Source organism: Scyliorhinus canicula, chromosome 15 (genome assembly GCF_902713615.1).
Source record: "Scyliorhinus canicula chromosome 15, sScyCan1.1, whole genome shotgun sequence".
NCBI lineage: Eukaryota > Metazoa > Chordata > Chondrichthyes > Carcharhiniformes > Scyliorhinidae > Scyliorhinus > Scyliorhinus canicula.
The window spans coordinates 10,478,454-10,494,650 of NC_052160.1; the positions used below are offsets into that span (position 1 = coordinate 10,478,454).

At 44.2% G+C, this 16,197-nt stretch overlaps 1 protein-coding gene across 6 annotated transcripts in view; it reads right to left on the reverse strand.

The window, feature by feature from the left end:
* clec16a (C-type lectin domain containing 16A) overlaps window positions 1-16,197 on the reverse strand; it is a 303,082-nt gene that overhangs the window by 208,434 nt on the left and 78,451 nt on the right. For 4 of the 6 annotated variants that reach the window (XM_038820930.1, XM_038820935.1, XM_038820931.1 and 1 more), the window contains one exon: window positions 5,113-5,341. In XM_038820930.1, coding sequence (XP_038676858.1) covers window positions 5,113-5,341 — 229 coding nt within the window. The remainder of the gene's footprint in view (window positions 1-5,112; window positions 5,342-16,197) is intronic. The other 2 variants (XM_038820933.1, XM_038820934.1) reach the window with 1 other exon arrangement.

Here is a 16,197-nt window from a genome sequence, read left to right on the forward strand (position 1 = left end):
GGTTCCATATAAACCAGTTAAAGGCATATGGAACACAGGCCAACCATGCTCACCATGTCCTGCTGGATGCAGCAGAACACTTCACCCCGCCCACCAGAGACACTTTTCCACCATCCCCCTCACAGACCAGTTCATCAACGGACTCGCCCACGACTCCGCCCACAGACCACTACAGACCACGCCCCGACACGCCCACAAGCTGCCACAGCAGAGACAGTAGGACTGACACTGACTCTGAAGACAGCGACACCACACAGCCATACAGTCCACACTGCACCAACTACGACCCCGACTCCAGTGACCCCATGGAAGTCACCTACCTCAAATATCCAGAACCACCACCCGACCCCGACTACCCCGACAACACACTCGACACTACACAATGGCACAGGGACAACTCATACAGACTTGTCCGCAATGACGAGAGTGACCCCCGGTCACACAATTCCAAAATAGCATGCCTGATCCACACAAGGGTGTGGGATCCGGGAGAGCAGGACGACACGGTGTCTGACTCCCGACACGGCAACCCCTTTGTGACCCTGTTCACAGAGGCAGAATCAAAGTGAGGTGTCCAGATGATGTAAGATAGGAATCGTTTGAGGGAAACGATGTCCTTTCTGATGGAACCTGCACGTATGCTTGTCTTCGTTTTATGTGTGTTTGGCTCAGGATTGTACATTGTTCAGCTGGAGGATGGACATCTTCTTTTCAGCTGAAAAGATTGTGACCACCTCACATACACGTTAGCTTGTCCGCAGATACCTTTGAGAACTTCGGTTTGATTGGAGATCTTTTCCAAAGTTGTAAGGCCACACGCCAAATAGCTTGTCCGCAGATATCTCTGAGAACTTCAGTGATGTCCTCAGTTGGAGCATCTTGGCTCCCTTGGTTTTTTAGGTGCCCCTCTATTCGGCGAAATAGAGGCTGCAAGTCATGGTAAACACATTCGTACCCGTTTTTCCAGGTTACTCAGGCAGTGGACAAACGGCACTGAGGACCCGCCCTGTCTGAGAACCAACCCTTGGTCAGCCAAGCTCGGGTATGGCACAGCACGCCCTACCCGGGGATCCCATCCAACTCATACCCGTAGCGGCCCATACGCAACTCATTCGGATGTTTGTTTCCAAGTTTGTTTTCATTTTACGTTAGGTAGCCCTTCGGCCACCATCCCACATGCTATTTACATCCGGGAACATTCGGATGGTAAATCAGCAACGCCTGCGAGACGGCTCGCAGAAGGAAGGATTGTTAGGTGTATGCTGGTCTTTAAATTCGCTTTTTGAAAAAAAAAATGAGGGGAGTCACAGGGTGTGACTTAGCCAGTCATTTTAAAGGGTCAATTGGGTTTTGAAAGACAGATGCACTAACAAGTAAAGGTCTTAAACTGTGTATTGACAGATACTGTGCTTGATCCCAAAGGTTTCAAAGGACGAGACAGAGGTCGAAGCCAGGATTGTCAATACCGGAGGAAGAAGGAAGAGAAAGAAGAAGAACAACAAAAGATGATGGAAGCCCACTTATTACTGTTTAATGTCATATGTATATGTGTGGAAGCAAGACACGTTTCCCCCACAACCCCCACCGTAAATGTTAGTACAACAAACCCCCAGTGCTCAGCTCTGATCAGCGAGGTTCAGACCTGGTGTACTAAATTCATGACGTGGTACTCCATGTCCTACATAATCGAATCACTGTTGGTGATCGCGATCCTCATCATCCTAGTGCAGACCCTCAGGTTGAGGAAATGGAAGAGGAGAGCCTCTCGTTCCAGCACCTCACCCATCTATAGAGTGCAATCCCCCATCTTCGGATTCCACCAAACCCCTCAACCCCTCACTGATTACAACACTCTGTAAATAAAATTCAGCCATGTATTATATTGTTCCATACTCGACTGCCGAGTTGGGAAGTGTGATGTTGTGGTGTGAATGGTTAAGATTTTAGAGTGATTAAATGTTTAAGTTAAGGTTAAGGTTAATAGTGATAGGTAGAGGTTCCCAATTGTAGTAATGCATGTCCCTTTGACATAGGGCCAAGTAGAAATGTTAGTTAAAATTTTTTTTTTCTCTTCTTCCCATAGTTTAGAACAGAGTAGAACAGGAACTGGCAAGAGGTCAGAACACAAGGAAGGCAAAGTACATAGGTGATCCTTCACAATAGTATGATTGTGAGGATCACAAGGAGGGAATGTAGCCATGCTGGCCACGCAAAATGGACACTGAGCCAAACTAAAATGGAAGGCTGCTGTAAACAGACAGTTCAGCCAGAACAGCAGTCTGCAAAGAGCAGTTTGCATTCTGCAGCAGCAGAAACCAGTTTGGGCTCAGGTGAAAAGACCTTAGCTAGGTGCAAATGGCAAAACGCTTTGCATGCTAATGAGGCCATCAGACTTGAACACCCACACAAAAGATACATTTGGTTCTGAATGGACACATTCCAATCAAGACCCAGACATCGAGGCACCAGAAACCTCCAAACAAAAGGACATAAGAAACGCCCCCTCCATCGCGGAGACCCCCTCGCATTGGGGAATTAATCCAGTATCGATAAGAAATTGATCCAATAGGTAGAGCCCGCCCGAGAAGAGGGAAGGACAACGGAACCCCTATAAAAGATAGGGACCTCGTGTTGTCCGGTCTGTTAAACCCGTGCTCCGGCTCTGACTGACACCTGGCATCCTGACTCCAGCCGTTGAGCACCAGCCGCCGAAACCGTAAGTTCAACGCTCGCTACGCGATCCAAGCCCACTAGACTCCCAAGTACCAGAACGCTTGCTGAAGGCTGCAGACAAAACCAGGACGAAGGCCTCGTTCTCTGACCTTGCCTGTTCCTGTTAGATAAGTATTCTGTTTGCATAAGTTTAGTTATAGCTTAGTCTCTTAGTGTGTGCATGAGTATTTATTATAACTGTATAATAAATATTGATCGTTTGAACTTTACTAATCGGTGTATCGTCTTTATTACTTTGAACTTGACCTTGGAATACTTGTGACGTTGCCTATACGGCAACTGGCGACTCCAGAGCTAAATAATTACATAGAACAGAGCCTAGCAGTGTTAAGCACACGTCGAACTCGGAGGCGTGTTAATACACTCCAATAAACGCGTTTTACGCCCATAGTAAAACGTGCAACAGTGGTCAATGGAAGGGTCTTGGGGAAAATTGATGTGCAGAGAGATCTGGGAGTTCAGGTCCATTGTACCCTGAAGGTGGCAACGCAGGTTGATAGAGTGGTCAAGAAGGCATACAGCATGCTTGCCTTCATCGGACGGGGTATTGAGTACAAGAGTTGGCAGGTTATGTTACAGTTGTATAGGACTTTGGTTCGGCCACATTTGGAATACTGCGTGCAGTTCTGATCACCACATTACCAGAAGGATGTGGATGCCTTGGAGAGAGTGCAGAGGAGGTTCACCAGGATGTTGCCTGGTATGGAAGGTGCTAGCTATGAAGAAAGGTTGAGTAGATTAGGATTGTTTTCGTTGGAAAGACGGAGGTTGAGGGGGGGCCTGATTGAAGTCTACAAAATTATGAGAGGTATGGATAGGGTGGATAGCAACAAGCTTTTCCCAAGAGTGGGGGTGTCAGTTACAAGGGGTCACAATTTCAAAGTGAGAGGGGGAAAGTTTAAGGGAGATGTGCGTGGAAAGTTTTTTACGCAGAGGGTGGTGGGTGCCTGGAATGCTTTACCAGCGGAGGTGGTGGAGGCGGGCACGATAGCATCATTTAAGAATCATCTAGACAGGTATATGAATGGGTGGGAACAGAGGGAAGTAGACCTTGAAAAATAGGAGACAGGTTTAGATAAAGGATCTGGATCGGCGCAGGCTGGGAGGGCCGAAGGGCCTGTTCCTGTGCTGTAATTTTCTTTGTTCTTTGTTCACTGTAGAAGACCAAGTTGAAATAAGATATGCAAATAGGGAAGCAGGAGAATGTACATGCAACTTCATGAATAGGTTTAAAACCTATGGAAACAAGCCATTTTAGTCCACTGCAAGTTAACAATTCTTTCCTACACAAGTGAAAAGACCTGCATTTGCAATTTACAGGGGTGCATGTCAAAACTTTTAAAAGCACCACTTCTAGGATTGTTTTCCCTCACTATTTTGAAGTACAGTTTGATTTAGCGAGCTTCAAGATATAGTTCACAGTGTTGGGGGCGAGTGAAAGATTGTAGCTCCAAGTCCCACAAGATTTAGGTTTCATAAGAATATTCAAGTGTACAGCGAGAGCGTGAGAGAGAGAAAAAGAGGGGGATTGAACGGGATGGTTCATGTGGGATAAAACACTGGGGCACATGGCCAAATTATCATTGCGCCATGTATTTGATATTTAATTGAAAACAAAGAAAGTCACTGTTGAATACAAGAGAAGACTTCCTATTAAAAAAAAGGTACAAAACTGTTCTGACAAACATGCTTTCTTCAAGTTTCAGCTAGATTCTGTTAATGCATTTTTTCTGCAAGTAAGTGTGTGCATTTGAATAGAACATTGCAGCAATGGGGCAAGATTTTATTAGCACAGCATTAGTGAATATACATGCCTTTGCAAATATAGGAGAAAAGCATCATTTACAACAGAATAAATTTGATTCCCTTTAAAGAACAGCAGAATAGCTATTAAACTTCCCGTAACCGAAGGTACGTATTACATTTTGACCTTGATGACTTTTATCAATTTACTTATGACATTGGTGCGAACCCATCGAGTACATCCAAAACCACAATGTTAGCTGATGGAGTTTACAGTAATCTGTTGGTCTGATTTCTGCTGCACTTTAAAGGTGAATTCAGCCAAAGTATTTTAAAGAGTCTGCATCAATGAAAGAAGGGGTAAGTAATCACATGTACATATTATCACTGTGCACACCTCCTGAAGTTGTCTTTCTCTGTCGCAACATGAAGCTGCTTGACCTGCAGAGTATTTCCAGCAGTTTCTGTTTTCAGTTCAGGTTGGACAAGAAGTCTTACCCCCTCCTTCAATTTTATAAACTCTCGCAATAATTAGGCTTTGAAAATTCTGATGCATTCAAGCACAGCTATTGAACAATCACTGGATTGTAGGAAAGTGAGGGGAAGTATCAGTCTTTTAGTTAGTGCTGCACTCACCTTCAGTCTCCCCACTTGTCTTGATGCCCTTTGTACTAGATTCTGTACCTTTCAGCTTTTCGATGTCATCTTCCTTCTCTTCCAGCCCTTTCTCCTCTTCATCTTCTTCACCCACATTTTTATAGTTCGGCCTTTTCTGCAGTTTCTTTTTTCCCTTGTGTCGACTGATCTCGAGAGATCTCTCCAACGTTTCTACAGGTTTTGTGAAACACCGAATGCTTGTAGACATCTAGCAAATGTAAATTTGAAATTTTGAATCAGCTTGCAAAATAAAATTTTTTAAATCTGCAAATTCGCAAATGCCAGGTAAAACAAATGCCAGGTAAAACATCAACTGTTTTTTTTCTTGAATGCTGCGCATTCCTGTGGCTTCCTCCCACAGTACGAAGATGTGCAGTTTAGGTGGATTGGCCACACTAAGTTGCACCTTATTGCCCAAGGATGTGCGGGTTAGATGGAGGTACAGCGATAGGGCGGGCGAGTGGGCCTAGGTGGAGTGCTCTTTCAGAGAGTCATAGAAACTACAGTGCAGGAGGAGGCCATTCAACCCATCGTATCTAAACAGACCCCTGAAAGAGCACCCTACCCAAATCCGCACTTCCAGCAAACCCTCCTAACTTTTGGACACTACGGGGCAATTTAGTATGGCCAATTCACCTAACCTGCACATCTTTGGGCTGTGGGAGGAAACCGGAGCACCCGGAGGAAACCCACGCAGACACGGGGAGAATGTTCAGACTCCACACAAGACAGTGACCCAAGCCGGGAATCGAACCTGGGACCCTGGAGCTGTGAAGCAACAGTACTAATCACTGTGTTACTGTGCAGACTCAATGGGCCAAATGGCCTCCTTCTGCACTGCAGGAATTCTCTGGTTCTATTGCAACTGAGACACTTTTACCATACTATTAATACCTTTAATTGAAGTTTTGGCACAACATGGCATTTAACTTCAAAAATAAAATTAAGCCTATAAATGACATATGGTGATATTCATGGATGAGTGGTTAGCAACATTTCTCTGTTTACTATATTAACAAAGATGACCACCTATTTAAAATAAATGACTGAAAAATTGCATTAGGAGGAAAGAAAACTTATCACATGAATTAATGTATTTAGTGTTTATCCACTAGAACCGGCGAACTGTCATTTTTAGACATTTACTGTTATTAGCACTCCTTTGGAACTATTTAATTGGAATTCTAAAATTGCCTGTATGTCATCCTGCAAACATGTCAAATGTCAGAAGAACTAATGTGCATTGGTGTTGTGATCCATACACGTTATAATCCAAGAACAAGGCACATAATTCACATCTGTTCTTGCACACCTGATTAGCATTGCTAATGGCACACTTGGTGGGCTGCACCATTTGAAAAAAAATGTATATGCACAGCATGTTGAATTGTGCAATACTCAAGTCATTCTGATGGAGTTGTGATTCTTGATTGGGTTGTGGGGACAAAACCAAGGCAAACACGGGGAGAATGTGCAAACTCCACACGGACAGTGACCCATAGCCGGGATTGACCCACTGCGCCACCGTGATGCCCCCTATCAGCATTTCTTTAGTCCTTAATTCCACCATTAACACTCCCTTTGCCTTGTCTTCTTAGATCTGACCTATCTCTGACCTTTTGTTCTGCCCTATCTCTGCCCCCTCCCATTTCCAATTGTATCATTCATTACCTTTTGACCTGTCTTCAGCTCTTAAGAGCCATAGGTCGCAAAACGTTAACTATCTCCACAGATGCTTCGAGACCCGAGTTTATTCAAAGAATAGTAATAGAATTTACAGTGCAGAAGGCGGCCATTCGGCCCATCGGGTCTGCACCAGCCCTCGGAAAGAGCACCCCACCTAACTTTTTGGACCGCAAGGGGAATTTTAGCTTGGCCAATTCACCTAAACTGCAGATCTTTGGACTGTGGGAGGAAACCGGACCACCCGGAGGAAACCCATGCAGACACGGGGAGAAAATGCAAACTCCACACAAACAGCACCCGAGGCTCGAATTGAACCCGGGACCCTGGAGCTGCGAGGCAGCAGTGCTAACCACTGTGCCGCCCTACGTGTCACGTTCACACATATGCTGACAGCATCACACCAATACCTCTCTTGAGGTTTCCAGTTTCTAAAGGATCAGACTGCTTGTCTAACATCTATTAAAAAATGTAACATTGCCACCGTCCCAGAGGACCATAGGCTGCTCTGCCCTTTGAGAGAGAGTTAACTTGTGGTAATTTAACCCAAGGGTCACCACACCTAAACCGAGGGGCAAGGCTGAGAAGCAGGATCTTCATAAATAACCTCAGAGAATCAAACACATTGTTCTGCATCACAAATCAGCTCTCCAGCCAACTGAGCTAACCGGCCACCTGTACTGGATAAGCAAAAACTTCCTTAAACCGTGTTTTTGCAAGACCAGTGCCAATGTGTTGAGTCCCCAACAAAACTCCATTCCCTAGCAAATGATTGCTGCCCAGGCAAGTGTCTGAATCTGAACCAAACTGGCCACAACCTTGGTGTCATATTTCAACCCTGATGGTCCATCATCACTCAGTTAAAATGCCTATTTCCACATCCATAACATCACCCACTCCGCCCATCTCAATTAATATGAAGAAACCCTTATCCGTGCCTTTATTAACTTTAGACTTGGCTACTCCAGAGCAGCCTCTAATCTTCCACCTTCTGTAAACTTCAGTTTATCCAAATCTATGCTACCATGTGCTGATTCGCACCAAGACCTTTTTAAAAAAAAAAAAGGGGCAATTTAGCGTGGCCTACCCTGCACATCTTTGGGTTGTGGGGGCAAAACCCCCACAAACACAGGGAGAATGTGCAAACTCCACATGGACAGTGACCCAGAGCCGGGATCAAACCTGGGACCTCGGCGCCGAGAGGCAGCAGTGCTAACCACTGCACCACCGTGCTGCCCCACTAAGCCCTATTCAACCAATGGCGTGCAATGGCTCCTGGCTGGATAAAACATACCTCGATTTTAAAAGATCATCTTTGCTTTTAAATCTCTCCATCCTTCTCCCCTCCCCAGTCTCCATTCCTACAATCCCAAAACAGGAGTACTCCTCCAATTATGGGACATTCCCAATTTTAATTGGCTCGCCATTGGCAGCCGTGCTTTCAGTTGCCTGGACAATAAAGGCTGAATTCCCTCCCTAAACGTTACCCACCTCACTCTCTTTTCCTGTTTCTGATACTGCTTAAAATCTAGCTCTTCTACCAAACTTTGGTCATCTACCCCAAAATCTCCCTAATTTAGTTTGATCGCATTCTTGTGAATCACCTTGGGATATTTTACTATGTTGAAGCTGTTATAAAAATACCAGTCATGTCATTTCAGTTGAGATAAGTCAAACTCGGTTTTACTTGAACATTAGTTCCGATACATGATTAATTAGAAGTGCTGCTCAGTTGGTACCACTTGTCATCTGAATGAGAAATTCTGGGGGAAATCAAGATCTGGATTTTAGCATGTGAATCAAGCCTGGCACTTGGAGGAGTGCTGCATTTTCAGAGGTCGTTCAAATGAGATGATAAAAATAACCCATTTGCTTGTTCTGGTGTTTCAGATAGATAACAAAGATCACTTGGTATTATTCAATTAAGAGCATGCAGTTTGGCCAGTGCCCTGTCCATCATTACTCAACTTTCCACTCTAACTGGTCCACCCGCCATGATTTTATTCTATAGATGTAGCCTATCTTTTTACTCCCCCCCCCCCCTCTCAATTTATATATTAATTATGAAAAAGAGAAAAAACAGCAATGCCCTACCCTTCTAATGAGATGGCTGCATACCATTTCTGTCAGCATTCATGACGAGACGGCTAGAATACAAGAGCAGGGATGTACTGTTGAGGCTGTATAAGGCTCTGGTCAGAGCCCATTTGGAATGTTGTGAGCAGTTTTGGGCCCCGTATCTAAGGAAGGATGTGCTGGCCCATGGAGAGGGTCCAGAGGAGGATCACAAGAATGGTCCCCAGACTGAAGGACTTGTCACATGAGGAGTGGTTGAGGACTCTGGGTCTGTACTTGATGGAATTTAGAAGGATGTGGGGGGATCTCATTGAAACTTACAGAACACTGAGAAGCCTAGATAGAGTGGGCATGGAGAGAGGATGTTTCCACTAGTAGGAAAGGCTAGAGAACCCGAGGGCACAGCCTCAGACTGAAGGGACAATCCGAGATAAGGAGGAATTTCTTCCTCCAGAGGGTGGTGAATCTGTGGTACTCATTGCCGCAGAAGGCTGTGGAGGCCAGGCCACGGAGTGTCTTCAAGACAGAGATAGATAGGTTTTTGTTTAGCACAGGGCTAAAGAGCTGGCTTTGAAAGCAGACCCAGACAGGCCAGCAGCATGGTTCAATTCCCATACCAGCCTTCCCGAACAGGCGGCGGAATGTGGCGACTAGGGGCTTTTCACAGTAACTTCATTTGAAGCCTACTTGTGACAATAAGCGATTTCCATAAGGGGATCAGGGTTTATGGGGAGAAGGCAAGAGAACGGGCATGAGAAAATATCAGCCATGATTGAATGGCGGAGCAGACTCGATGGGCTAGATGGCCTAATTCTGCTCCTATGTCTTATGGCTTTCTCCCAATGACGTGCAATTTGAAAGTGACACCGTACCAACTGCACGCAAATTCATCCTCCAAACTATTTTATTCCTTCCCTTCCTTTAGTGTTGCAATATCACACCCACAATGAATTCAATGACCAGAATAATTTCACTCTTCCTCAGAGTTACTACTGCTTACAGTAACTCATTGAAGATCAGATCCTGATTACAGTAAAATTTTAACTTCCAGTTTCACAAAACAAAAACCCCTGAAAGATGAATAGCCAAATCAAACTTATTACTGTAATGGCGAAAGCTGCTGGATTACCACACTTTGCTGACCAATAGGAAACATATGGCAGCTTGCCAAACTCTTTCAGGGAGAGTAAATTCCAACATTTATTTGATTACTTCAAAGCGCTTCCTTACAGCTCAAATTTTAGCAACAATTTCCCGGGATATCGTACACAACTACTAGTCATAGTCCAGTTTAATCATTGAAGCAATGTGTTCCAGTTGCTACACATACCAGCCATGTTAGGGGAAGGGAAGGCAGTGTGGGAAAAGCAGCCTCATACCCGTTTGTTTAAACACACGAGGAGCTTAAACCAGGAACTGGGCTAAGCCTGAGACTTAGCATTAGATTTGCGTACTGTAATATATGGGAGATTGGTATACTTCCATCAAGCCTGTGTAGGGGACCTGCATCACATGGAACACAAATATCCATCATATAGGTGACATGGAAACAGGCCTGGGCGACAATCTGCTGGAGGGGTTCATTGGAAACCAAATATGCAGGCACATGCTCATCAATCCAGCATACAGCAAATAATTTCACAGTCCCGGTGCTGGTGCCTTCTCGTATAAACTTGATCCACCTACATTGTATCGACATGTCAAAGTGTCAGATCGAAAGGTTGCTACCAGGGTGGCACGGTGGCGCAGTGGTTAGCACTGCTGCCTACGGTGCTGAGGACCCGGTTTCAATTCCGATCCCGGGTCACTGTCCGTGTGGAGTTTGCACATTCTCCCCGTGTCTGCGTGGGTTTCAACCCCACAACCCAAAGATGTGCAGGGTAGGTGGATTGGCCATGCTAAATTGCCCCTTAAAAAAAGACACGGTTGCTATCAGGACTATTCAAATATCACTTCATAACTGGAAGAGCACAGAAGTGTCTCTAAGTGACTAACCGTCCCATTTTCCCTTGGGGGAGCACCTGCCCTCTGCTCAGCATCTACCCTCAACAGCAGAGCTGAGATCACAAACGTAATGCATGGACGATCACAAATGCAAAACCACATCCTGCCACAACCTATTCAACTAGATGTGGAACAAGTGAGCTTTAAAATGAAAAACTCCAAATTATTTCATGAATTTTGCAGTCAAGATACAAATTTAGCAAAAGCTTGAATGCAACGTGCTGCCTTTTTCTAACATGGCATTACCATCAAACACTGGCAGAGCAGATACAACAGTTCAGATGCAGAGTAACTAGTAATAATTTCTCCCTGACAGTTTTCCAACAATGCAATTGAATCCAACTGCAGAAAGTGCTTCCTAATAGGTCCGGAGTATGATGTTCCACTTCCCTTGTAAAAAAAAAGTCATCTCCAAATAAGGCAGCATTGATAGACGGTGGAAATGATACAAATACAGTAAGCGGGATTTCAGGAAAGGAATGCAGCTTCCAGGACCTTGCAGACAGCAGGGGGACAGTTTAAATACCTGGAGGTGCCCCCCTCAATACCAGCAAGTCTGGTGCTCTTTACAGGAAAGAGAAAGTAGGTTATAAGCCCAACAAGCCCAATGCAGGTACAATCACACCACACATCAATTATTCAGGAAACAACTGGTGATACTTCTCACCAAAGGGGGCTAGCATTTCAGACCCGTGTATGCCTATCCCGCCTGCCTGGGGCTGCAGCAGCATCACAGTCCCCTGTGGAAGAGCTTTCCTTCCCACAGTGTCAGCCTGGCTGTGAAAGCAGACATTTGGGGGGGGGACTGGCTAGGCCAGCATTTATTGCCCATCCCTAGTTGCCCTTCAGAAGGTGGTGCTGAGCTGCCTTCTTGAACTGTTGCAGGCCCAGAGGTGCACGCACACCCACAGTGCTGCTAGAGTTGGATGTTGACCCAACACTTGTCCAGCATCACAAATGCCACGGTCCCGTTTTGGCTTGCAAAAAAGGTGCTTTTTTTTTTGTTTGATGACAATAGAATATTACATCAGAAAGTAAAATATATCCAGACAGCACCTGAATCAGAATAGGTGTGGACTTTCCTCCTCTCCTGCATCCCTCAGCATATTATCAACTTGCACAAAATGCTTTTTTTTTTTTTTAAAAGCCCAACTCTCAAAATACATCTGTGTAGGGCCATCCCAACTTGGAGTCCGGCAAAGTAGACCAGCTAATGGCTGGCTCAAACTAATTCTGCAGGTAACTGGTGTTATAGTTTAGAAACAAGCTATACAAAACTATGCAAGAATCGATAGAGAAAATGGTTAGGCATAATTTGGTCAAACAGATAAAAGGAGCACGTGAGAAATTACTAATCTTATGCAACAGAATGGCCATTAAAGCTAGTCTAAATTTGCACTCATGGTGTACTGTAACCAATTCTGCTTGGTGTACGGTAAGTAATCGTGTATCCGTACCGGTCTTGGTTTTATCTTGTGTAGTTTACTGGTAAAACAGAGCAATACCAGCAAGTCTGGTGCTCTTTACAGGAAAGAGAAAGTAGGTTATAAGCCCAACAAGCCCAATGCAGGTACAATCACACCACACATCAATTATTCAGGAAACAACTGGTGATACTTCTCACCAAACAGGAAGGAAGGAAGGTGAAACCTGCAGCAGTCAATACTGAAGAGGACAGGGTGCCACTCGACGCCTCCAAAATAGATGTTATTGTCATGCTTCAGAGACACAACCTGGTGTGAAGAATTCTGGTTTATTTTCTCTAAAAATATAATAACACAAGATTTTGCAGAGAAAATTGGAGCCAGTTTCCCCAAAATTAATGTGTACAGTAGATAGGAAAATAATGTTTAGTCCATTAAGATTGCATAAGTGGTTTATAGCATATTAATCCCAAAAAAGTACCATATTTATTTAAATCTTAATATTTCAAATTTGACTTATTTCATTTTTAAAAAGCAGGTAATGAGGAATATATATTTTAAACTGGCCTATGTGAAGTCCCTTGAATTAATCAAGAATTTAGTTCCAACAATTTTATGATCTTATCATTCAGCCATTTAACCATGTAATTGAACTAATGTTTTAAAAGAGAATTATTCCACAAATACCCTGTATAGCAGTGACGTCCAATAGAAATAGTTGACTGGCTGCAGGTGTAACTAGTATGACGCCGTTTTAATCACATACACTCATTCAATCTACCTGCTTATGGAGGCCATCCTTTAGAATTGAGGATTAGTTGCTTTCACTGCAGTTTGATGGGTTCAGAGTTGGCTGATAAGTCCAATGTGTGATCTGCAAGCTCTGCCACATGTAGGGCAGGTGATGCTATAAAGAATTGGGTAGATGGGTTGTTCAGAGGTTTCTGTACTCCGTCAGATGCCTCTGCACATTCCCAATGTTTCGCTCAGGTAGCTTCCCGAATGGAGCTCCGTCCATTTGGTCAGTCACAAGCCAGGGCCTCCCATGTTTGACCTCTTCAGGGATACTTTGAGGACATCTCTAAAGTATTTCTGCTGTCCTCCTGGGAGTCTCCTGCTGCAATCGGGCTCCGATTAGAACAGCAGCTTTGGGAGTCTGTTGTCAGGAATTCGAACAACCTATGCTGCCCAGAGGAGCTGACTGAGTGATTAGCGCCTAACTGCTGGGCAAGTTGGCTTCGGAGAGTGCACTGGTATTGGGTGGCTTTTCTTGTTACCGGATTTAGAGCATCTCGCGAAGGCACTGCTGGTGATGATTCACCAGTGCTTTGAGGTGCTGGTGTAGGTTGCCCAAATCTCGAAAGCATTAAGGGGCACAGGGATCACTGCTCCAGTAAACTCAATATAGGTTAAAGGTCCTTTGCATGTATTTGTTTATTTAGCATTTAATACTTTTCAGCAACCAAAAACAAAAAGCAAACAACCAATGAAAAGAAACTTGCACGTTGCTTTTTGTCCTAATATTTTAACAACCAGCACAATTCAGACAGACCATGTAAGTGGGAACATCGAGAACCCATGCTCACCAACAGGGTCTACTATTAATTTTTTATATAGATTTCAGATTTCCAATTCGCTAGATGTGGCTAATGACTAATGCACTGGGCTTAATAATGTAGAATAAGGTACGGTAAAGTTGTCATAGGTCCAGATGAGTATAGGCTGCTTCCCCCTGGCTGGTGATTTAACCTCAGAATCACACCTCAGGTGAGGGGCAAGGCTGAGAAGGCAGGGCCTTCATGAATAACCTCAGCTGGTAGGGGAATTGAACCTGTGCTGCTGACCTTGTTCTACATCACAAACCAGCTGTCTAGCTAAGTGAGCTAAGACTGTCGCAGGAGTGAAGACATACGCAAAAGCAAAGTACAGCCTTCTAGAAGCGCGAGAGTTATGCAGCTCAATAGTTTTGTAAAAATGCAGGGTGATTAGCCATGAGCTTGCATTGGATTTCTCCATCAATCACGTTTCCAAACATGTGAGCTACTTCACCATTGGATATGCTTGAGGAACATTGGAGCTCAGTTAGATATACAAAGAGTATGGCTTCCAGCATACCTATTTTCAAGCTCAGATTTTTAAACAAACAAGCCAAAGCAAAAGGTCACATACAACAATGCAGAGCACCAACAAACTTGAAGTAAAGGAAATGGAGGTAAACCTTGATCGTCATCTTGTCAACAGCAATTCCTGACAATAACCCTCAGCAACACCATCCAAAAGCACAATATCAGTTCCCACATGTACACTGAAAAATCCAGCTCTATCTCACCACTTCCACCAACAACTCCTCCACTGCCTGGTATGTCACACCGCTTATCTGACATCCAGCATCAGATAGGCAGAAATTTATTGTAAAGAAATATAGGGAAGACCAAAGCTACCAGTTTCAGTCCCCTCTCCAAACGCTATTTGAAAGCCAAAACCTCCATCTTTCACCCTGGCAAATATCCGAGGCTGAACCAAACCGTTCACAACTCGAAAGTCCTTTTTTTTTTTTACTTCAAGATGAACTTTCGACCCACATCTTTGCCCCTCACCAAGGCTATTTAACTCCACCTCTGTATCACCACCCAACTCTGCCAGTATCTCGGCTCGCCTGCTGCTGAATCCTACATCCACGCCCTTGCTAAATCTCGACACTTGGCAATTTCAAAGCACTCCTGGCTGGCCTCCTACATTCTAAACTGGAGATCATCTAAAACTCTGCTGCCCATGGTCTTACTCACACAAAGTCCCATTCATGCATCGCCAATGTTCCCCCAAACTGCAAGGGCGCAGCATTACAGGATTTATTGCTCTTCCAATTCCGACCTGTTGAGCATCCCTGGTTTTAGTCACCTCACAATTGGTGGTCATGTCTTCAGATGTCAAGGGTCTGAAGCTCTGGAGTTCCCTCTATAAACTCCTCTGCCATTCTACAATTCTTTCCTCCTTTAAGACACTTCTTAAAACCTACCACTTGGGCCAAGCTATTAGCTCAGTGCCAAATTTTGCTTTAGAATGTTCCTTGGAAACAAGAACGGTTATTGTTTTTAAAGTAACCATTGGGCAATGGCAGAATTGTTTAAAAAAAAAATCTTTTGGCACTATGAGGGACAAATGATAAAGAAAACATCTGTGATAGGGTGGAAAAGCAGGAGACATTAAAATCACAAAATGGATGACGGCGCCAGGCAAAAGGGAAGAAGGCATGTTCAGTGGTTGCACCGATGGTGGAGGTAATGGAAATGGCGAGTAATGATGTCAAATGTTGATGGGAATGGCAGGTAGGGATAATTGGCGTCTTATTGTGATTCTGGAAAGGGGCGAGAGAAGTGTGGGAAAAGGAATGGTTGAAGAGTATTGTCAAACAAGATGGAGAGGGATCCCCAATTGAGATAAAAGGGTGATAAATCGGGAGAACTGGAATGGAAGGTTGCATTGACAGAGACAGAAAAACTGGGAGAATAGACAAGTCCTTGGTGGAAGTGGATGGGAGGGAACAACATTATTAAAATCAAATTTTGTTACAAATCACCTTAAATTATTGAGGTGAATTCTTTTTTCTTTTTTTTTAAATAAAAGTGCTCAGACAAATTGTTATTTCTTTCCCATCCCCTTTTCAAGGTGGTGGGGTGGTTTGAAGGAAAAGCAAGATTTTTATTGCAGAATGTAAATTTAAAAATAAACTCTTTTGAAACACTGCTATTTGCACTGAAGTTCAAAAGTATGAAAACAGAGTGCCTGTTAGGGATCCGGCATCAGGAAGGCGTGCTGATAGTCACACCTCGCTTTTGCTGCTGAGCCCCATATCCTCCCTTCCCACTGAGTTACGATC